Source organism: Egretta garzetta, unplaced genomic scaffold, assembly GCF_000687185.1.
Source record: "Egretta garzetta isolate BGI_Z169 unplaced genomic scaffold, ASM68718v1 scaffold34, whole genome shotgun sequence".
Lineage (NCBI taxonomy): Eukaryota > Metazoa > Chordata > Aves > Pelecaniformes > Ardeidae > Egretta > Egretta garzetta.
Window position 1 is genome coordinate 3,873,244 of NW_009259586.1, and position 22,646 is coordinate 3,895,889.

The 22,646-nt window shown below is 42.4% G+C and overlaps 1 protein-coding gene across 6 annotated transcripts in view; it reads right to left on the reverse strand.

Annotated features, from left to right (window-relative positions):
- Positions 1 to 22,646, reverse strand: part of UNK (unk zinc finger) — a 36,437-nt gene that overhangs the window by 7,791 nt on the left and 6,000 nt on the right. For 3 of the 6 annotated variants that reach the window (XM_035893416.1, XM_035893415.1, XM_035893413.1), the window contains exons 2-11: positions 14,807 to 15,016; positions 12,962 to 13,138; positions 12,402 to 12,532; positions 12,191 to 12,326; positions 10,484 to 10,601; positions 9,411 to 9,495; positions 7,395 to 7,537; positions 6,010 to 6,057; positions 4,914 to 5,114; positions 603 to 671 (exon numbers count right to left, since the gene is read on the reverse strand). In XM_035893416.1, coding sequence (XP_035749309.1) covers positions 603 to 671; positions 4,914 to 5,114; positions 6,010 to 6,057; positions 7,395 to 7,537; positions 9,411 to 9,495; positions 10,484 to 10,601; positions 12,191 to 12,326; positions 12,402 to 12,532; positions 12,962 to 13,138; positions 14,807 to 15,016 — 1,318 coding nt within the window. The remainder of the gene's footprint in view (positions 1 to 602; positions 672 to 4,913; positions 5,115 to 6,009; positions 6,058 to 7,394; positions 7,538 to 9,410; positions 9,496 to 10,483; positions 10,602 to 12,190; positions 12,327 to 12,401; positions 12,533 to 12,961; positions 13,139 to 14,806; positions 15,017 to 22,646) is intronic. The other 3 variants (XM_035893417.1, XM_035893414.1, XM_035893418.1) reach the window with 3 other exon arrangements.

The following is a 22,646-nucleotide window of genomic DNA, read 5'->3' on the forward strand; positions in this document are numbered from 1 at the left end:
AAACATGCAGGAATAAGCCAAAGATCAGCAGCAAACCTGTTCCTGCCTGCTTCCAACCTGACAGATGGCTGGTGCTACTACTGGGCTTGGAGTGGGGGAGAGATTAACAGCTTTTCTTTAATTTCTGCCGACTGTTCTCTGTTCTCCCCTCCCCACAGTGTTACAAACATCCTTCAGGCTGCCCCAGAATTAACTCCTGTGACCCACAAGCTGCATGCAGTCTTAGGGATGGGTCACACAATCACTCACTCAGACTTAGTTCAGCACATGACTTAGAATCTGATATTAAATTCTCTTTGCCGAATCCTTGAACTTAGATGACTCCAGAGACTCATTCCAGCTCAATTTTTTGTGATTTGGAGACTCTCTCCAGCATGGTCCAGGCCTATGAATCTATCCTGAATTCACACAGGTCTAACCGTTCACAAATAACCCCTCCAGCAAATCATCCCATCTTCATAAAGTAATCCCTCAAGCTGAGCATCCCTAATTGTGTCTGGACTGTCATTTACTCCCTGCAGAGTTGTCTGGATCCACAGAGATTTCTTGTGTCCTTGTCTGTGGTGGTGCAAGCGTTCAGAGCTCTGCTAGTGGTACCGTACCTGTTTGGGCTGTAACAAAGGTTGCTCCTGGCTCCTGTGTTCCAGTGAGTGGGACTTCATTTTTGCTTGCTGCAGTAAAGAAACAGAAGAAAAAGATAAGCAGAGGGATTAGCAGCAAAATTAAAAATGGCTGACTACTGGCTTTAGAGAGGCCATGGGAAACAGCCCCTCCTCCCTTACAGCCTGCTGTGGACACTAGAGAATTCAGAGAGCGGGAAAGCATAGCAAACTGAAAACACTGCAAGTAATTTGCTTTCTGTATACCAAGACATCACCCCTAGAGTTATGCAAAGACTTGTCACAATTACATTTGCCTTCAGTGCTGCTCTAAGCCCTCTGCTAGCACAAAGGACATCTTAAGAACCAAGATGAAAAATTAATTATTTTGCCTTGCTATAAATAACTCATCAGCCCTACTAGTATCCAAAAAGGGGCCAGAAATGGTGGGAGGCACACTATTATTTTTAAATTATGTAAACATTTTTCAGCTTTGGGAAAATAAAGTATGAAGATGATGTTTTCCCTCAAACTTCTGCAGCTGCCAACTAGGATTGCAAAGTAAAATAAAGCGAGAACTAACCAATTTTAAAAGCAACTTCATTGAAACCAATTAAAAAAAATCCTCCGCCCATCGGTTAACATAGAGAGCTCAAAGCTATAAAACGTGAGGTCAAGGCTGTCTGGAATTGCAAAACTGCATAAATGCCAACATACATTTTGAATTCTACTATCCAGCCTTAACATTCAGCTTAAGGACCTTGCAGTACTATATCCTTAACGGATATCAACCCTCTTGCCTCACAGTATCAGTCAATTCTGAGCTACAATAACCAGAGTTGGGAAGGAAGTGGCCTCTTGAGCTTGTCAGCATGTAACGGTCTGTTCTGCAGGCCTTGCTCTGTTCTTCCCATGCTGCTACGTGCCTAAGGCACAGGGAGATCAATCGCACCATCCAGCCACAGAGAAGGAGCAAAAAAGTGCTGAGAGTCAGGGCTGCTTGTTTACACACTCTCCAACCCCCCCAAATCTGAATCAGAGACATATTCCAGGCATAAAGTCTGCTCGATCCGTTTTTATCACAAACACAGGCAGTCACCATCTCTGCAGGGGAGATTCAGGCATGAGGTACAACAGCAGCACGTGAGACACCACACTGACCTGAAGTGAAACGCCTTGACTTTTTAGCTTAAACAGTCTTATGAAAAAGATAAATGATTGCTGAAGAGGGATGACATAACCTGACAAGCAAGAGAGCAGCAGCAGAATTCATCCGTTGGTTTTACTTAATTAAATCATTTTCTCTGCTCAACTGTATGCCTATGGGCAGATGGGGAGGTCAAAGCCTGGCAAACAGGCAGCTGAGATACGGATGCAAAGATCCTTCTGTGGTGGGTACCATTCTCTCACGCTTCCCTGAGTGACATACAGCACATTTACACACAGCAAAACTACACTGAACCGATCACAGGCTTGTTTTCATTTGTGTGCAATAGATGCATTACGTTAGCACATCTGTGTGTGTCTGATAACACGCCTGCTAGATTATCCAACACATCCCTACCCTGTTTGACACTCATCTGAACACAAGATGTGTTATCAACAGACGTCAGAAGCTAAAGTGAAGGCACATACACAGCCATGCCCCCCCCCACCGAGAGGCTTCCTGCCAATGTAGCTAGCTGGCTCTGGTGCAGCTAAGTCTTACTGCAAGGTTTTTTTTCTTTAAGGAGGAGACCTAGTCTCAATTTCCACTGCCTTGAACTCATGCAATGCCAGTGAAAAATGGCGCAAATGGATCATCACCACTAAGCCAGTCTCCTTTAGCTCTGAATAACATTGAAAAGGGCACGCATCAAGACAGAAATTCAAAAGGCAGACTGAAATCCTCCAGCTCACTCTGTTGCAGGCAGGAAAGAAAACAGGGGACATAAATTACGAGTGAAACCGAATGTTTTCTGAGCAGCATGGAACAAACCTACTGTACTGTGTGTCAGGAACACCTCCTGGTCGTGGCACTCAAGTCCTTCCAGCGCAGCCAGCATTTTTCCAGCTTGCTAAATCTTTTGGGACTCAGGAAAAGTATTTTTAGCTTTAGCTGCTGGCTCAGCCTTACCACAAACTATGTGGAACCTATTAACACAGAAGGTGCATTTTTCATTCTAATAAGACAGAAACTATTTATACTAATTCTACAGAGGAAAAATGACAAGCCTATTGCAGAGCTGGGCCAGAGCGTCTCTTAAGTTTTCAGATATGAGTGAACAAAGTTAAATGCCTAATTATTGGTCTAATTTACAGGGTATACGAGAATATCTGGTGCCCACTGCAGCCAAAGGGAATTACAGAGGATTTCTAAAAGTAATTATAGATTAAAAGAAAATTAAATCAGGACACTTATGACACACCTAATTTCGTCCATAGAACCCTAACATAAGGCAACTGCGATTACTTACGTCTATATCTTAATAGCTATTTATTCCAGTCATTTAATACAGGTTTTTGCTTAATTAAAGCCACATGAGTAAGAAGCTACCTGAATACAATATCTTTGTAGCACAGCCTGGACTTCAGACTAAGTGCTCATCATCTGGCCCTCCTTTTAAAAGAAGTCCTATTCATACTCCAACCCCTTTCCCCTTGGCTTAGGCTTGCTGCTCATTTTCTCCAAAGCTGGGCCTCCCTGGCATTCTGCCTCTGCTGGCAGGAAACAGGGGTTCTCTCAGTCCTTCGCGTTTGGGTTCCCTCCTCCTTCGCAGCAGAGGCAATAGAGAACGAGCACATGTTTTTTCTTTTGTTTCTAAACAACTGCTACAAGCTGCTGTGCCTGCAAAAAGTGCCAGGATCACAGCATGGCTTGCTCTTTCCCCCCAAAGAGTTGTTGCATCAATTTGAAATTTCCTGAGCCACATCCACATTAAGCAAGACAATGAAAGCATTTATAAGAAAGCGTACATGTATATAGCTTAATCTGTACTTGTCACTAAATCATTTTAATTAGACTAAATGGCGTTCAAGACTGGTCCTACTGCAAAGTTTTGTCATATTTTCCTAAAGTTGTAAAAACAAATAAAACAAAACCCACAGAGTCTGCTTCTAAATCCAACTACTTTATGCAAGATCTTGTCTGGACAGGGTATTTCCACCATTTCCTCACAGCAGTGCAATACTAACGCAGCAGTATAAGCTTATTAAAGCTAGCTTCTTTAATATCACAGGCAAGAGTTTAAACATAGCCAGGCTGAAAGCAGCATTTCTAGTCATCTCTGTTTTCAAGCAACATAGACCAGGTATTATGGCATTATTATTCCTTTTTTTTTTTTTTTTTTTTTTTTTAAAAGAACTTGTAGGAAAAACTTTTGCAGGCACCTCTTCATAAAAGTAGCTATTCCTTCCCCTAAATTGAGATGTTTTCTGTTACATGTACAAACCCAGTGAGGAATAAAAACCAAGACGCAAGCTCTGGGTTGGACTCGGCTCACTTGGAAGGGATGGTGCAGAGAAACTATTAATTGTAACATCAAGAAAGGAAATTCACAATACAAAATTGTCTGTGGAAAAGCTCATGTGTGGCAAAAGAAATGAAGAGACTGTTGTAGGCTTAGGACACAGTCCAAGTAAGGCATGACACCAAGATGGAGAAGACTGAGGAAGCAGCAAAGCAAGACTGGGACATCCAGAAGGGCTAAGAGGGAACATCTTTAGAGATGTGGGTTGGGTAAGACTGCAGAGTGTTCTTCAAATGAGAATGAGAAATTCAAATTTAGTACAGAAGCCACAGGAGAGAGTCAAGGATCAGAATGATACAGCCAGAGAAGCAAAAGACAACTAACACGATGTTTTTAATACATCAGAGAAATGAATGGTGAAAACAGAAGACAAACCAAGTCATGAAGATCAAGGTAAGAGTTTGGAGAACAGAGGAGGAAGATGAGTTTCCACGAGACAATACAGCAAAAGAAACAGCAGCTCTTGGCAAGGACCTAAATATGGAAAAAGAACGAGCAAGAAGCGATACGTGGGAAGCTACCCAGGGTCAACACAGGACAGAAGTTGTGAGGGATTAGGAAAACAAGCAGCAGCTCGACTTCTACAAAGTGAGTGTGTGATGGCAGCTAGGCAGACAAGAACAGATGTAAGGTAGAGGAGACTGCAAGGAAGGCTGAAAGCAACAGCAGGGATCTGAACTGCTAACGCAAATAGTGCTTTCTCATTTCTGTTCCTTGAAAAATAAAAATACATTCAAGCTAGACTGCGCAATTTCTCATCTTCCTCATCCCCCCGCAACTCTTCCAGCCAATACTCCCTACTAACCTGGCATTTGAAACTCTTCAAATACTCGGCCCCCACCTGATCTTCTCGCTCAAACCCCGGTGCTTTCTTGTAGCTGCCGGCTGCTGTTACAGAGTCTGGAGGAAAACCAATGGTCTCCAAGCTGTGTGGCTTTCCAATGGCACCAGGAGGAGACCCACATATATTAGATGGGCTTCCGAGACTGCTGTTCCTACAAAGAATCTAATAGAAGGAACAAGTGTCAGGAAAGTACAGCCAGCCAGTAGCAATGACTCGGAGAGGCATCCCACGGAAGAGCTCATTCACTTCACTGTGCGCATCGATTATACTGACAGTCAACACAAGCATACAAGCTTCCAGTAAACAGTAATTAAAAACCAGGAAAAAGCTCCAGTAGATACTGGATTTAGACAGTCCCACGATTACGGTTTTACTGCCATTACTTTATACTGGAGTGCAGTCTTATAAAAACCAACTACAGCTCTAGTGACATTTATTCTTTCTAAGGCCTCAGACGTGACTGATCAAGTTTCCAAACCTGACCAAAACTCTCTTTGCTTCCCTTAGGCTACGGTGGATCCTGTCTGCACTCTGAGTAGTAGCGTGAAACCTGGAAAGGTGCTATGGCTGTCAGAACAACCAAGCACATCTGAGTTACATGTAATACTATATCTTTTGCTTTCCAGTTGGAAATCTGAAAGTTTTAATGCAGGCACAAGCCAAGTATCAACAGCTGCATTAAAAAACCCAAGGATTTCCAACAGTTCCGTTCTTTGGACTAATACCAGGGATCACAACCACATGCAACAAGGCTGGTTTTGCACTGTAGGTGAAGCCACAGACAGCAGCAAAGGAGGTTAAGATGAGTTTTAGAAAAAGCACCTACCTAGATGAATGCAGATATCCCATTTCTCTGGGACAAGAAATTATTTGCATGCACTGGCAAGCATGACTGTGCTTTAGACAACATTTAGACAGCTACTGCTACCACAGATTCAAATGTGGCACAGTCTGGGCTGGCATTAGAAAGAAGGAACATCCTACGTTGTTTTGGTTTTATTTTTGTACAGACATTCTGCTGTCCACGCTTCCCTACAGTCGCAAAGATACTACTCACTGTGGTGGAGGTGGGGCTAGTTGGCAGAGTTCCTGATTTATTCCACACCTACAGTACAAATACAAAACAGAACAGGCCACGTGAGGCTGGCTGCTAGAGGGACCTTTTTCTCTGATTAATTCATCATGTAAAATGATCACCAGCAAAGCCATATTTGTTTGCAAGCTACATGCAGATGCCCTGTGGAGTGATGAAGTCACAGAAAGACATGTGTTGCCGTTTGGCATATATCCAAGGATTAGGAAAGACTGTTTAAAAGACTAAAAGCTTGATATAGAAAAGACCTAAATGGTCTGTTAAGTGGAAGGTATCTTCAATTTCACTGCAGTATTCAGAGAATTCAGATGATACATTCATAAGACAAAAAGGGTTTTGGTTTTTACTGCTTTCCACAGTGTTATTTAGTGAGAGAAAAATATTGTGTCCAGACTTTTCAAGATCTGTTTGGAATTCTATCTGCAATCAAATTGAGGAGAACTATGAACTGTTAGATTGGCTTTGGCACTAATAAAAAAACAAAGAAAATAAAATATCAAACTATCAGCTTCTCTTTTCAGAGAGAGGGAGTAAGATAAAACAGAGGTCCTGAATGAGCTCACCTCATTATGACCAGTTTTGAATGAGTTAAACTCAGGTCATTTTACCTTCTCAAAACGTCAACCAACTATTTGAAAAGGTTACACACCTTATCAACAGCAGTGCAAACAGGAAAGAACTTCATGAACAAAGAAAAAAAATCTCAGCAAAAATGAAGTGGTCTGGCATTCCATGGGCTTCTTATTTGCCTGTGTATATCTGTTCGGTATTTAAAGATCTCCCTTCTTGTAGGTACAACTAAAATAAAGTACTACCAACAATCTGGGGCATTACTTAAACATATTCCAGAGTTGAGCTATCTCCAGAAGTAGGAGAGGGAGGGAATTGAGGATATCCTATAATGCAACACACAATATGCACAGGCTAAGCCTCTGAGATTACATATGTAAACAAACTCGATTGTAGTTATGTACTTTAGACGTTATCGGCTCACAGCCTTTAATTAGAGTACTTGGAAGCTAAGCCCAATATGTACCTCCAGACAGGAAGGAGTTGGACTTCATGTGCGGATGTATTCCACTTTCCTGAAAGTACATCAACAAACTCTGCACCGAAAGGAAGGCTTAGAAATTTTGTGGGTGAGAGGACAATGCTAAAGCCACTGAATTGTATGTTCCAAACAAATAGATCCCTCTAAAAAGTGTGGAGCTGAGATCTAAAAGAAAAATGCCATACACTCTGGGCTTTTGGATACTTAAGATTTCTCTTCTTGGGAAAAAGTAGTACAATGACTCAGAGAAACCCAGATTTATAAAATATGGACAAGGCTTCCCCACGCTGCTACATACATTGCTAAGGTCTGGGGCATGTGGACTGGAAGGGCTGACCGGAACAGAATCACCAGCTGCTGATGGCATATACATCACAGGGCCTGTCTGTGTTGGACTAGACACAGCTGAGGATTGCTGTAAATCTTCATTGAGCGCAGGCTCTGGAAGAAATAAAAGCACATGGAACGTTACTCAAAGCTGCACAATTGCAATGGAGCACAAGACGTTTAGAACAAAAATACCTAGATATTCTTGAAAAAATAAATATTCTACAAGCACCTACTTGTAAGTATAGAAGCAAGGAGAAACCTTATCTGGTGCATGGCTACTACTTATCTAATGTTCCTTACAGTATTACTGTCATCACTTGTACACTGTGCTGCTCTGTAGACCATTAATGCTGCTCCAAAATTATCTTCCCTGCATGAATTGTGTGTTATTCATTCAGCTGTCGTGAACTAAGCAGAGCTTCCCTCATTGCTAGGCACAAAGTTGACGGGTGCATTATAATTAGCTGAGGGAGATAAGTTTCCATCTGTGCTCAGTACAAACTATTACCAAAAAAGTAACATCCATAGAAAGGCACGCACAAAAAGAAAGTGTCATTGGCTTGGAAGATAAAGCAGAGATGCTGTAGACTTGTAGTATTTTCATCTAATGCAACTCAGCACCTTTACAAGAACTATATAGCTGACACTATGCCTGTATGGCAGTTATCTTTAAAGTACTGTTTTCAACACATTTCTTACTAACAATCAGCAAAACTCATGCTAAGAGCAGATATAATAAACGGACTCCTGGTTCTTTTAATTGAATTAGGCTCTCAGTGTTCACCTTGCTAAGAAAGGACTAAAAGATACAATTCTGTAAGACAGCACAAGAAATAATCAGGTTGGAATAACCTAAGTTCCATAGAATGTTACTTCTGGCTTTTTTTTTTTTTTTTAGTATAGTGTCAAGTGCAGTAATCTTGTTAGGAATAAGACATCTCCTAAACAAAAATACTATGTTATACACAAGGGAGTTTGCTAAACATTGTTTCTTTATCCAGACTTCATTCTCTCTTCAGCTTGCTGGATCATACTGTGTAGTTGCACTACTGTGTTTTGAGCCATTACAGCCCACAGCTCTAGCTATAATTACTGCTTGTAGACAAGGCTTCCTATAAAAGGAACTGCATAACCTGTAGGGAATTTACTCTCACCATTCCTTGACAGAGGCAGCAATTACTAATTCCACCATTTACAAAGGATAATCAAATAACAAAGAGATTTGCTCAAGGCCATGTATTGAGTCAGTATCAGAGCCAATCTATTTACTTCTGAGTAACCTGCTCTAATTGCTGCAAATTCAACAGTGAGACTGGAGTGCAGAATCCGAGTAGGAGCCATAGGATCAGGAGCTAACCATTTATCTATGATTATTAGTACCCACCTGAATATAGAACCCCCCCAACCAAAACAGCATCTCTTGTTTTCAGATGATGAAAGTGAGGATTGAAATAATGCCCTATAAATCAGGGAGCTAGCAAGAAAAGAGGATTTGAGGAAAAGGACAAAAAGCTGCGTATTCTTCTTCTCCAACCCGACTTAAAGATTTAAACTCTAAGCAAAGCTTCATAAATAGTAAAATAGTATTTAATTTTTAAAACGGATCAATACATTGTCTATAATTAGCAATTTTATCCTCAGCTTTTTTAAATACTTTGCAACTTAGCAAAGTACAGAAGAGAAGCAGCTCTGTCGGTTCCAGTCCTCCTAAACTGACATACAGAGAACAGAGGGAGTGAGAGGGAACAGAGACAGTGCAGTGAGAGCTAAGGGCTGAGTCCTACAGACCACCTACTGCCTTCAGCTCTGCCAACACCTCCCACACTGCACGGTTTTCTAGGAATTATCAAAGTTAATACTTTGGTTTTGAAAATCCTTCACAGAAGCTCTAGTGTAGCAGCCCTATATTTTAAACTATCTATTTTGGCCAGAAGCTCTCTATAGCTCAAATATCCATGAAAGATGAGAGAAGCAGCCCACGTACGTTCTACATGTGCAAAGGCACAGAAGGGTCCTCGGGGACAGCTGCCAGACTGCTGCATATCATTGCATTTGGTGGATTTGTAGATCTAAGGATGGGAAAAAAAACAAAAAAAAAAACCAGACATGAACAGGAAAAAACAGTGATTGGCAGCCCAGGTACAAAAGTACTATGAAGAGACTCGACAGCAAGGTAAGAACACAGATAAAAGGCGCAAAGGCCAGCAGAGTTCAGGGTGACAATTTCAGCGCTTTGCTTCAAAGAAAGGAAAACCCACTATAGTTACAGAAACACCAAAATATGCCCATCACAGCTAAGCTCACCCGAAGATCAACCCATCACACGTCATCTCACCCAAAGGTCACCATTTGCATAAAGTCCCTCAGTCTCATTGGAAGCTTCATGGACATTACAAATGGTAAAAGGCAGAAAACAGTTGACAGATGACAGCACAGAAAGTTACAACTACACATTTGCAAGGAAAATAACAAATCGTTGACAATGATTGTAGGAAATGGATTATTCCTCTTCCCCCCCCGACTGACAGGAGGTGACAGTGGTTACTTTGCTGATACAGGCCCAACAAAGCTTTTCAACACTGTAACATGAAGCAGACTAGGACAAGGTCTTAATTACACTTTCTGTAAGGATACGGGAATGCTCTGGGCATGCCCACAACTAGGAGCTTGGTGTTTTTTAGCACCAGTCTGTGGGTATCTATGGTTTAGTGTGATCATCATCAACCAAGAATTTTTCCTCAGGGAAACAGACACTGTATGCTCACCCACAAACCCACGTTGTGCTGTCAGAAGGACCCCCATACATGAGACTGCTCTTACACCTGAGTTTTCCCCTACTTTTCTTACCTCCTCCCATACGGTCTACCTAATGAAAAGGCACCCCTTGTCAAGCAGCTGAATTTCAGCTTCCTTGCAACAGGCAGTTTCTCTGTATCCCAGGATTGCACTGGAAGCAGCCCGCATACTCTTCCAGCTGGCACACTAATTTACTTCATAAGTCTGGAATGTTTTTGCTCTTCCAGTCAGCTACCAAACGGAGCAAGCAGGTTACTGTACCTCTGGATGGAACTGCTGTTCTGTGCGAGTGTGGCAGTACTGGCATGAGTCTCCGTTTTCACACTTACTGGGATCTCCCCACTCATCTCCATGTTTCACACTGGGACACGGTGAAGATCTGTGTAAATAAGGTAGCAGGAGAATGCATCAGACCCACAACCATGCTTTGGGCTTTGCTTCCTCAACTGGGAGGCAGATTCAGCTGCCCACCCTCAGCTGTACAATCTGTTTGGCTTGCTGCTGCTTCCCCAGACCCCACCTTGCTGCTATTGCATCTTCTTCCCCCTCTTCTAATTTCCCAGGGAAGGAAACATGGCTTAGCTCTCCATCTGAAACTGAATTCAACCTGAACCAACATAACTTAACAATATTAGCAGCTGATGTGATTAGCGTTAGAGATGCTGGGTCTGGTTTCTGTTTTGGAACTGTACGTTCATAGAAAGCTAATAAGTTAATTGGCTAATCCTAAAACACATAATACCCTTACAGCGGTATGTTTCCAGGGTTATAGTATGGCCACGTGGAAAAGAGGCTGAGTCAGGTCACTGCGGAAAAGCAAGTCCATTTTCTTTCTTCCTACCAGGAACACTTCTTTTTCCCAGTTCTGAATTTTTACCGTGACCTACTTCCCCTGCTCTCTATGCTCTTAACCATTCCCTCAAAAAACAGCAGAGGGAAGCAGATAGCAGCAGCAGACGCCTGCACGAAAGAGGCAGCCACATCAGCTGGGGGTGGGGAAAGCAACACAGAAGTGAGCAGAGACGAGGAGGGGAGAAGCTTTTACCTCTTCCCTTCCCAAAGGGCACAGGCAGGGGCAGAAAAGAAAGCACATAGCTGCTGCCTGAAGACTGGCTTAGTGTTTCCGTTTCTCCTGAAGGTGCTGGGATTAATGTTCCTTTAATTTTTATTTATTTAGTTTTTTAAATACGGGATTTCAGTGCAGATTCAAGAATTTCTGTGAATGTTGGGGGTGGGGAAGTGAAGTGAGAACATCCATGGTATTTTTTCTCCTGGCTTTCTGGTCTGCTCTTATGTTTTTCAGAAAGGAACTAAGGAAAAGCCCCACTGAGACCACAACAAAAGCTCTGTTGTGTTGGAGGAAATGAGGGCCTATAACTTGGATGAAATGAGTTCAGGGAGACGCGGCATGCTGAAAATCCAGCGACAGCTGAGTGACGAGAACACCCTGGTGCCTCAAAAGCACAATCTTTAGCAGCTGGTTAGGAATGCATGCCCAGCTACAGTACTGGTCACACTGTGCCTTACGATCCCCATCACCAGGTACACACAACAAGCAACTTGATGATTCTGAATCCTCTACCATGAAAACACTGCTGTGTGAGTTTGTTTCTAGATAGGGGTTAAAACTTGCTTTTGTTTTCTTTTTTCTGCACTGCTTTCTAAAGCAGGAGTTTATATGTAAAAGGGAGGCCAGAGACAGGTTCTTTTTGCCATAAAACCAGAGTTGTAACATGATGCAGCAACAGTCATTTACTAGAGATATGGTTCCTATATACAACAAAACTCCTTGTTTAGTTTGTTATCCTGCCTCTCAGGCAGAAATAACAGCCCATCACATCTGTCAGTACAGGCCTTGGAGACACATTAAAAAAATTATCTAGCAGACAAAATCCTAGATCCTTCATTACAGATTTCTACTGTACCTCACCACTCAGCTGGGAAATAGAGTATCCCGGACCACGGTACCTGTATTTGTGTTTTCTTGGGCTTCTTCTTCTGTCTTTGCTATTGTGATAGTAGGGACAGGCATAACCCTGGCGACAGAGCCGGGGGGGTTTCTTACATTGCTCTGTCTTATAATTTCCCAACACATACGTCGTATCTGCAAAAGAGGCAACCAGTTAGTGGGAGATGACCATGATTTGAATTTACTCCACAGACCCTAAGTGACACTCACCTTGCCACCTTGGCTCCTCACTGAGTATTTTCTCTATCATAGCATGGCTAGCAGCGACTGCAGACTGACCCTCTATGCCACCTTCTGATGTAGTCTGACCATTCTGCAAAGCCTCCATCGCCTGAAGCTCCCTTCATAGACAGAGTTAAATGAATATACAGACTGAGCAGATGAAGAGACAGATAAAGGTGTATAAAAACTGATATACTGGAACATGGTAACAATTACTAAGCGGGTGCATTTCATTTATGCTTTTTTTTGTCAGAGCATCTTTACTTAAACAGCAACTGCAATTCATGTTCTTCACTCCCTGGGAATTCCAGATGCGTTATTTGGAACCCCCCATCAGACTCCAAACCTCAGCACAACTAGTTTAAAGTGTGCTCCCCTTCCCCATTTTGAGTATCTCCCCTGTAGATTTGCTTTATTAGGAAGGGATAGATCATCATCACTACAACACTAAGCATTTCATGCTGAAGTAGTACTGTCCTTCAAACATCTGACTTTTCATTTGCGTACAGACATTACCCTTTTCATACAGAGCCCCAACCTCCACTAACCTGATGTCATACACCGGAGAGCGTAGGTCATGGGGCCCATGAGCGAATGCGCAGTGGACTCCGTTCTTCGTGCAGTTTCCCTTGGAGTCTGTCTCATGAATGCAGATTCCAGTTTTGTAGTAGCGCAGGTGATACCTCCTCTCTGTGTCTCCAGTAGTTCTATGCAAGAAGGGACACCTGAGGTACAGGAGGAGGGGAAGAAAAAACAGAGTTTAGTCACACAGGTGATGGACTCAATACCACCAGAAGACACACTGCTGACACAGGATGCTGTAGTTGACAACACCTTTGCTAACTCTGCCTCGTCTCTTATGCTGTGCCTTCCAAAGCTACACAGAACCCCCGAACCTGTCACTACACAGTATATAATAGCTTCCCTCCCAAAAAGACAACTGGATCATTAAGCCGCCAGCAGCTTATTATTCTAGCCTAGTGACTACCACGAACCTGGAAAAAGAGCAAGGACACTGTCAAGGCGTTCTGATATATACTAGCCACGATTGAAGGGACATCACATGGCACATACCATTTCCTCAGCAGCCCATCTAGACTTCGTGCTGTTACTCTTCCCTGCTGATGTACTCCTACAGGGCTGCGACAGTCTATCTATAGCCAGATGCATCCTTTATGCAGAGCACGGGATAAGAAAGGAGAATTACAATACTACTATTTTAACTGATGTTTTGTTTCCCCTCTTAGGCAGAAAAAGAACAATCTACACTGAGAAATAAAAAAAAAAAAAAAAAAGAACAAGATGGAATAGGTAAAGTTTAGATATTGCAGCATCAAGCTAAAAATACAAATCGGCAAAGAGTTCTGAGATAGCAACAGTTTTCATTCATTGAGTCTGAGCCAGATACGAACGAGTGATCTAGAAGCCAAAGCCCACAAATATCCTATTGCCAGTCCCTTCTAGTTCTCTTCTAACAAGGAAGAAAGTATTGAAACTGAAGCCTCAGGCTGGGAGATTATTCCATTCTACTGTAGTCACAAGATCTTTACTTAATCAGGTAAAAAAAAAAAAAAAGTTTTCCTGATAAATAGCATTTTTCTGTGTGTTTATACTGGCACTAGGAAAGGAACTGAAATTCCATCTTTCTACAGCATCTCTATATAAAACACTCCCTATATTTGACCACAGTTTGGCCACGCTATTTATTCTTCCATTTCTGTCACGTGGCTAGAGTTACATTACTGGATTAACCCCTTAATTACTGGAGTCTGACACACACACGCACACCAGAAACACTTGCACCTCTGCTCCAGTTGAACTTACCGCAGTCACAGGGAGAGAAGACCCAATAAAACGAACTCTTCCTCATGTTGCCTTATTCTGGGTACCTGCCACTTCCCTATTGGCTTCTTAAAAGTTCAGGAAGACAAAATAGACTGGCAAGTAACCAGTACGTAAAAAGCTGGGGATGGATAATTCAGGGGGCAGACTAGAGGACAAAGCTCCTCCTCTTTCAGCAAGCTGTTAACAACTAAGCCGCCCTGCTAGTCAGCCAGATTATTTGCCAGTCAGGGACTTACGGGAACAGAGTCTTTCTCAGTCCATTTGTCAGCGAGCTGTTTTTTACACCTCAACTTTGCTGAAGATGCCAAAGGCTCATGAGGACACTAAACGATGCAAGAGCATCTAAGTCACCCTTAGCATCATCTCTGCAGCAGGCCTGGAGCACATGGGGTTGCTATTACAGTTTTTACATCTGTTCTCATGTTATGTATCTTACAAAGTTGCTTTACTGCTGACTTGCCTCACCTCTACAAGAACTGGCTGGAATCATCACCTGGACTGGTCCCAAAAGCCTAATGCCTGAAAAGCAGGGTGCAGTCTTTACTTACTCATCTCCTTCTGGGCAGATTCCTGTAGTCTCGTCATACTTGGTACAGTAAATGTCAGGGCTGTAGTTAAATGTACCATCCCGGCGGCGGATAGATCTGCGACGACGCTGGTTGACAAAGTGCCAGTGGAAGCAAGTGTAGGGCCGGTGCTGAGTGCACTTGTGCTGCACAAAAAGAGGGCACTGCTCCGTGCGAAACTCCTTCAGGTAACTGCAGGCAGAAATCCAACAGCAGGAGATTAGGACCAGGATACTGGTCAGAGGCAGTATCAGTCACCCTGCAGAGTCCGGGTCACACTGAGCCCACATCCATCACATAGATGCCTGCTGTCCTTCCCACACCCTCCCCTGCTTTCGCTCCCAGTAACGGAGGCTGGAAGCTGCTGCTTGTCTGTAATGGGAAGATAGCAGTTACCAGGCCAGTTAACACAAGCACGAATGCTAAGGCTAGCTGTAATCACTTTCTCTTGTGCCTTTCGGTACCTTTTTGAAGAGGTTTTACATGAGCTTAGAAAAATAGGTTGAGAGAAAACAGAGTTCTTGAGTACCTTTCTATCCATTTCAATCTCTAAATCTGAGACCTATCTGGGCAAAAATGCATTTCCTTCCCAAGAAATATATGTTCCTTTCTAAAAAAAAAACCAAACAAAAACCAAACCAATCAATAAAATACACTTCCATGTAACCATGTTTAAAGCTTCAAGTTACTGACAGAGAAAGATTTTTAAAAGACTTTTTCATGCCCTGTCCTCCTGGTTTAACGCAGCTTTTTCTTCAGTACATGGTCAACTATGAAATTAAAATTAATCAATTCCTCTCTTGCAATCTTGTAAATTCAGGACTCATTCTTGAAAAGTGGGATAACCATCCTCAAACTCCTGCATTTTTACGTGCTTTATTTTCAATACGTAATTCTCTGAAAGTACATGTCTTCTTTTATCCCAAGAACTACAGAAGTCACAAGCTTTTATTTGTGACACTAATAACAGGCTCTAAACCCAGATTGTAGAGGATTACAAAATGGTTTAGATCAACATAATGATCTGACTGTGATCTGTGTGTAGGTGCTTACAAAATCCATGCTGCCTGAAACCCACTAGCTGCCCTGTATTTATAGGGAATATCATAGAATCATAGAATGTTTAGGGTTGGAAGGGACCACTAGTGGTCATCTAGTCCAACCCCCCTGCAGTGAGCAGGGACACTGCTAACTAGATCAGGTTGCTCAGAGCCCCATCCAACCTGGCCTTGAATGTTCCCAGGGATGGGGCCTCCACTACCTCTCTGGGCAACCTGTTCCAGTGTTTTACCACCCTCATTGTAAAAATATGAACAGTTCAAGCAGCTCCGACCCAAATTCCACTGGGTTCAGACTCAGAAACACCTCCAAGAACAACCCAGAGCAAGCAGACGTGGGGTAATTGCATCCCACAGAGTCACGTTCTGGTCTCTTACATTTAGAGGTCAGTTTAAACAGCAAGTAACAAAATTTGTCGGTCAAAATATAGCGCTGGTCTTCTGCTGGAAGCAACAGGATGATATAACAGCAGACAGGGACTCATTTTAAACTCTTTATGTGCTCGGAGGCAACAAAACAGAGTATAGGAGTTTGTCAAGTATTGATTCCCACATCAGACAATCTTTTTATCATGTTTCTAAATAAATGGAAAGACAGCTGATGCCCAAAGATGTATTTACAGATATATCATCATACCAGATTCATTCTGAAAGCAACATCTGTAAATAAAGCTTCCTTTCCTCTTTACCCCTGGCTGAAGAGAAAGCCTCAGGAAAATGCACAAATTCAGCCAAAGTGGTTTTATTTGTTTGCTATGAAGAGAGAATATCACTGGCAAGAGCTTTCCTACATTGGATTTTGCAAGCATGAAAGGATAAAAGCTCTTCCTCCTCTTCAGCCTCCAAATATGCAAGACTTCAGATGCGTGAACCCTCGGGGCCAGGGAGCCTCCGCAGCCGGCTCTAAGCCCTTTCCAACCCAAGCCCATCTGTCCCCTGCAATCCAGCATGGCTGGAACAGCATCTCCATTGGGGGCCAAGGCTTAACATCAGAAAAAACAGAGCCAGCATGCAGAAACAGGTCTGTTTGGAGTAGGTGAGGAGAACTTCACTTTGTTCTTTTTCACTTTTAAAAAGCCAGCTCCATTCAAATGGAGATCCTTACTCCAACTGCAGCAGCAATTCATCTGAAAACGGAATGCCGCAATAAAATTAATCCATTCCTGAAAAGCTTTCTAAGCTGTTGGACCAAGTACAGTTGTAAAAGGTGGAATTCCACAGATTATTTTATCTTATCAGAGCGCTAATAAGACTTAGAACAAAAGTGACTGTAACAACATTTAGGTTAGAAAGTGAATTAAGTAAACTTAAGCAGCATGATACAAAGACTGCCATCCAGAGATACTACGCAGTCACCAACCAGTCCCTTCCACCCATACATCTCCACATACACCTCAGAGACATGAGGTTTATCTTATTCCCATTTTACATATGGAGAAACGGCAAAACAGCTGGCTACGTGCCATGGCTGGTATCGTATAGCAGTCGGAGTCAGCAACAGAAACCAAGAACATTTAAACTCCTCCACCTTCACCGAAGCAAGTCCTGGGCTTAATTTGAAGATCAACACCCTGAACCTCTTTAATGCTCTGGATACTAAGGGGAGATACGAACCCTAAATGACCTGGGTATAAAGCCCAGCACTCCAGACTTGTAGCAATAGGCATGTATGAAACACTGTTAAAACCCCTAAAATTTACCAACTGCATGATCAGCCAAGCTGAACCAGCTCCCCTTTAGCAGGAGAGTTTAAAATGTACACACTGACTAGGGAGTTTGGTCTCTGGAGCGTCAATTGTTGCTGAAGAGCATTTGAAAATTAATTGCATTTCATGATTGGCTAAACTCCCTGGAGAAACATTTATTATAATGTAAATGAGAGATAATTACATAAGTAAATGGTTCACCTGAAAAGTGTTTAATACCTAACTTGCTTCATCAGAAACTCATTCTTTAATGCTGTCTATTAAATAAATGATCCCTCGCTCTTAATTTCAAAGCAAGTCCTGCAAACAGGTACCACTGAGCTCCGCGCAACACATTAACTCTGCACGATCACCTCTGCAATAGACCCAACAGAGGACAAGGAGTTGTCACATTAACTCAGTCATTTCAAGCCCTTCAATGACTGCTTTGGGTTTTTCTATTTTTTTTTCAAGACACTACATTTTAAATCACCCTCCTCCACAATAGTCTGAATGGTAAATTGCCTTATAGCTCTTCATTTTCTCGATCCATGAAGTGAGTTTTGGCTCCTCTGGGAGAATATGGACCACTCAACCAGCCACTTTGTATTAAAATATATGAAAGGCATCTAAACCACATGTGTTTTGGGAACATCGAAAGGATACACAGACTGCACTCCCGCAATGTGATGGCTCACAAAGCAGAAAGCTATTAATATTTCAGTAGTCCTTTTGCAAAGGCTCTAAACAGAAACGCAGAAAACACTGTCATGACAGATTCTTCTGGTGTCAATGGTCTCTATAATTTTTTTTTTTTCCCAGAACAGCTGAGAAAAGGAATTTCTGAACGACCCTTGAAACTGAAAACATGTTGATAACTGGTATACATTTCACAGCCTGTCAGCCAAACGCTGTGTCTGTACAGGAAGAGGAAATCCAGCAATGATAACTTGCATTTCTCAACTCCTCTCTAAAGATTTCAGGAAACTCTACAGCCCCACATGAGGGGCAGAAGAATTATTACCCCTATTTTATATGGGGGTTACTTCTATATTTATTTTAAAAAAAACAAATCGTGAAACTAATCAGTTCTGTGTTGGTCTACTTTACACACACTTCCTTTTGTACATGTGTATATGTCATTTTCACACCCATATAAAATTTTAAAAAGTGGAAAGCACATAGCATGTCTTCTTCTGATACTATACTAACATCAACAGCAACGCCCACATTCCTGGACGAAATGTTATCATTTATGAGTCCTCCTAAACAAAGACAAATGCAATTCTAAACAAATAAGACAAAACCAGCCGGAACAATGTAGATCAAAGTCCCCAGGCTGAATTGACTTTGCTGCTGAACAGGATGGACACTACTGGAAATGAAACCTTATTTCACTAGGAAGACAAGAGGAGAGGTTCTTAGCCCAGCTTTGGGAACTCCTAGAGACTGACAGGAGCTGGGAAGTATTAAAAAACCCAACGCTACTTCACTGAAATTCCACTTTCTCTGGGGTGGGATGTGGGAAGTGGCAGTAATTACCCTCTGCAAGAATTTACACTAGTGGGGGAACTGCTAGCTCTCTTTAATTGCTAGTGGCAGCTGGACTCACCGGGCCAGGGCAGCAAGTGTTTACATCTGCAGCTAGTAATCACAGCTAGTACCCCCCCTGCCCTGGAGAAATCGAGCAGCAGCCTGTGTTGGGAGCTGCAGAAAAAAAGATGAGTGCCATGGGGGAAAAAGAAAGAAATTGTACTTCCAAATACCACTGCAAAAAAAAAAAAAAAAAGAAATCTAACCTAGAAAGAAGGGGGGCACGGAGAAACAAAAAGAAACTCTAACCTAGAAGCTTCATCTTTAAACTCAACATTGCAGCCTTGTCCTGGTCATGTTCTCCATCTGCTGCTGCAGAGATCTCTTGCTTTGCTGCAGGTTTACTGGTTTGGCTCTGGTTGCACCTGGTGCACTCAAGCGGCTCAGTTTGGGATGATACCTGCATTCGTGCCGCCTCCCCAGGCTGGACACTTTCTGCCAAACTTGACCTAAGTCACGCATGCAGTGGTGTGAGCTCAATTCAGGAAAATGTGCTGGTAATGCACGAAGACAGCTGAGCTCTAAATTCCCCATTAAAAGCCTTACCCAAAGCTCCCTGAAATCACTGGAAGATGCACACTGACACCAAGAGAGAAGTCTCTGCTTTCTAACAGAGGGATCAGGAAGACCGGGGAGAGAAACAATACTGAGGAGCACGGAAACAAAAGGATTAAAACCAACTCTTCCAAACCCTTGTTGCTCCCATAACGCAAAGCCAGGAGCTCCTTTTCTTCCGATATCCTCTGCGCTATTTGAAATCTTTATGTAGGCCCCAAGACGAGCTCCTCTTTTGCAGCCCGCCTTGCTCCTCCCAGTCAACCCCCTTCTGCCAAAATTCCTTTCAGGCCCAAAGAGAGCACGGAGGCTCATAAACAGCATCTGAATCTTCTGCAGCACTACGACACCAGAGAGAAAACCATTAGATAATTGTTTGGCTAACCCAGACTAAGACACTGTCTGTAAATGTAGGACAACAGTGAGATCTAACACCACTGTCATCTAGATTTCACATACACATGGGTGTGTGTTTACACCCATGAAACTATGCTACAGCACCCTTAGCAAAGGCCCACTTTAAGTGATTGGTTAGCAGTGCTGTTTATCTGGTGTTAGACCAGTGTAAACTATGGACACCTTTTGCACTGGCAGGCAGGTCCACGCTCAAACTGGCCGCTGTCAGAGGGGCTCCATCCCTGCTGCTGCTCCTGGGTCACAAGAAACAAACCAGAGAAGGTGGCCCAAGGCCACGTTCAGACAACACAGGCTCTGGTCACTTCTGTAAAGGCCCAGCCTGGTGTGGACACTCCACTTTATTATTAGCACTAATAACAGGAATATTCAGTTCAGGGCCGTATAAGGATTCTTAGTACTAGACACTGTCCAAAAGAGCCCACAGAGGCAAATCTGACCAAGAAATCTGCAAATAAAGTATTGGGTTGTGTGCTTGTTTTTTAAACCAAGGCTTAAGTTCCTGATAAGATTTCAGATATCAGGAAGAAATTGCTCTCCTGCCAATACCATTTATTTTAGCCCTGTGTCTTCTCTCTGCTGAGGATCACACTGGCAAGGGTATAATTTCACTGGCATAAAAGCGCAAGGGAATGCTGGGGACCTTTTCCAGCACTTTTATATCAGTTGTGTCCTGCTGTTTCAGACCGGACTGCACGAGGCCATAGACCACCTCTTGGTAAAGCTTCAGGTGGTCCCAGTTCACCTTACATCCCTCCTGAACATCGTGGTCTGAATGACAGAGGTCACTGCTCTCAGCTGCTCACCAGCTTTCCTTTGCTGGAAGCTCCTGTTGGCACTGATCTGTCCAGACAGCAGGCTGGAGAAAGTTTTCCTAATTCAGTTTAGGAGGGGGAAAAAAAAAAAAAAAAAAAATTAAAAAATTAAAAAAATCACCAGCTTAGCTTTAAAGTTTAAATTAGCGGTTTGAGCTAACACAGATACAATTACCTGAAGTAAACCAGGGTGTGCTTACTCAGACTGCCTGCAAAGCAGGCAGCATTGCAAAACCCAGGAGAAAATATCTAACTGTAGATATAAATGTTTCTAATTCAATAATGCTTATCTATTGAAAATATTTTCAAAACTGCTATTTCCTTCTTAAGCTCAAAAAGCCACCCCAACACAAGAGGAAAAGAGCTGTCCATATTTAATCAGAGCTCTAAATTCATTTCACCCTCATAAAATTTTATTGCAAAAGATGATATCAGACACACTTTAAGTAAGAAACCCATGACTCAATTATTTTCTTTTACTGAACTGTGGTATTCCAATTGAAATGAGTCAGTGGTGCATGACAGAATCTACTTATTCCAACAGGATACTCAATAAAAATCCTACTAATGCACCTTTCACTTAACATATCATTACTGATAGAAAAGACCCATGATATGCAGCTCTGACATTGCTCAGGAGTTTTTGCTCTTAGGGCAAGGAAGATATTCCAGACTAAGAGGGAAAAAAAAAAAAGGGTGGGAGAATTTAAAGAACGGTGTTGATCCAAAATAATTAGTTCAGAATGGATGTTCTGGAACACCTATTCAATTTCTTTGCATTGGTAATTCCCTATAACACCCTTGCACATGTCTTGGCAAATCAACAGGGCTAGTAGAAGGCTTGGATTTTTAAGGAATCCCTTGGTGTAGCGAGGGGTTTAGCAGGTTGCCTACCTTGGGGCTTTTATTCCTTCCAGTCACCACAGAGCCCAAACCCTTTCAGAGATATGGTTTGATACCAGCATTCCCACGGCATCTTATAAAATGCTGGCATTTCAATGCAAAGCGAGCTTCCTTACATAGCCTTCGACTCCCAAGATTTTCTGGGATTTGGGATAAAAAAATGGAACAAGCAATCTAACTTCATGGGAGTTGTAGTTCTTTGGTCCCAAGGGTGGACACAAAGCAACCAAATCCCTTAACTGACAGCTGCAGACTACCAGCAGCCTGCCTGAACCTCTGCAAGGACATGTTTAGCATCCTTCTAATAAGAGCAGCAGTTAAGACAAGTCTATTTCAATAAACAGTATTTTTTACTTGCTGGCAGATGTAATCTAACATTGATACAGAGCCTCATACGAATCACTGCTGAATATCAAACAATAACAAACACTTTTAGCAGCAATTTTGAAGGTTTTCATCATGATTTCAGGAAGAGTTCTAACCAGGCTTCACCAGTGATCTTTATCAGTTACTGTGGCTAACCACTATTGGATATTTCCCCATTTTCCATATTTAATGGTATTTTTCTAAATAACCTCAAAGATCTGACCAAGTCCTCACGCTTCATACCAAAAAGAGCTTTTGCATCCACCATGCATCACTTGCCAGATAATGCAGACATCTCTCTCTCCTTATGTCTCAACAACTATCAGTCTATTTGCCTTTCCATGCCCTCAAACAGCCAGGTGCAGTTTTGTAAACCTTGAAAAGATTAGAAAGCATTTAAACCTCAAAGAAAAATCTATGGATCGCTTTATAA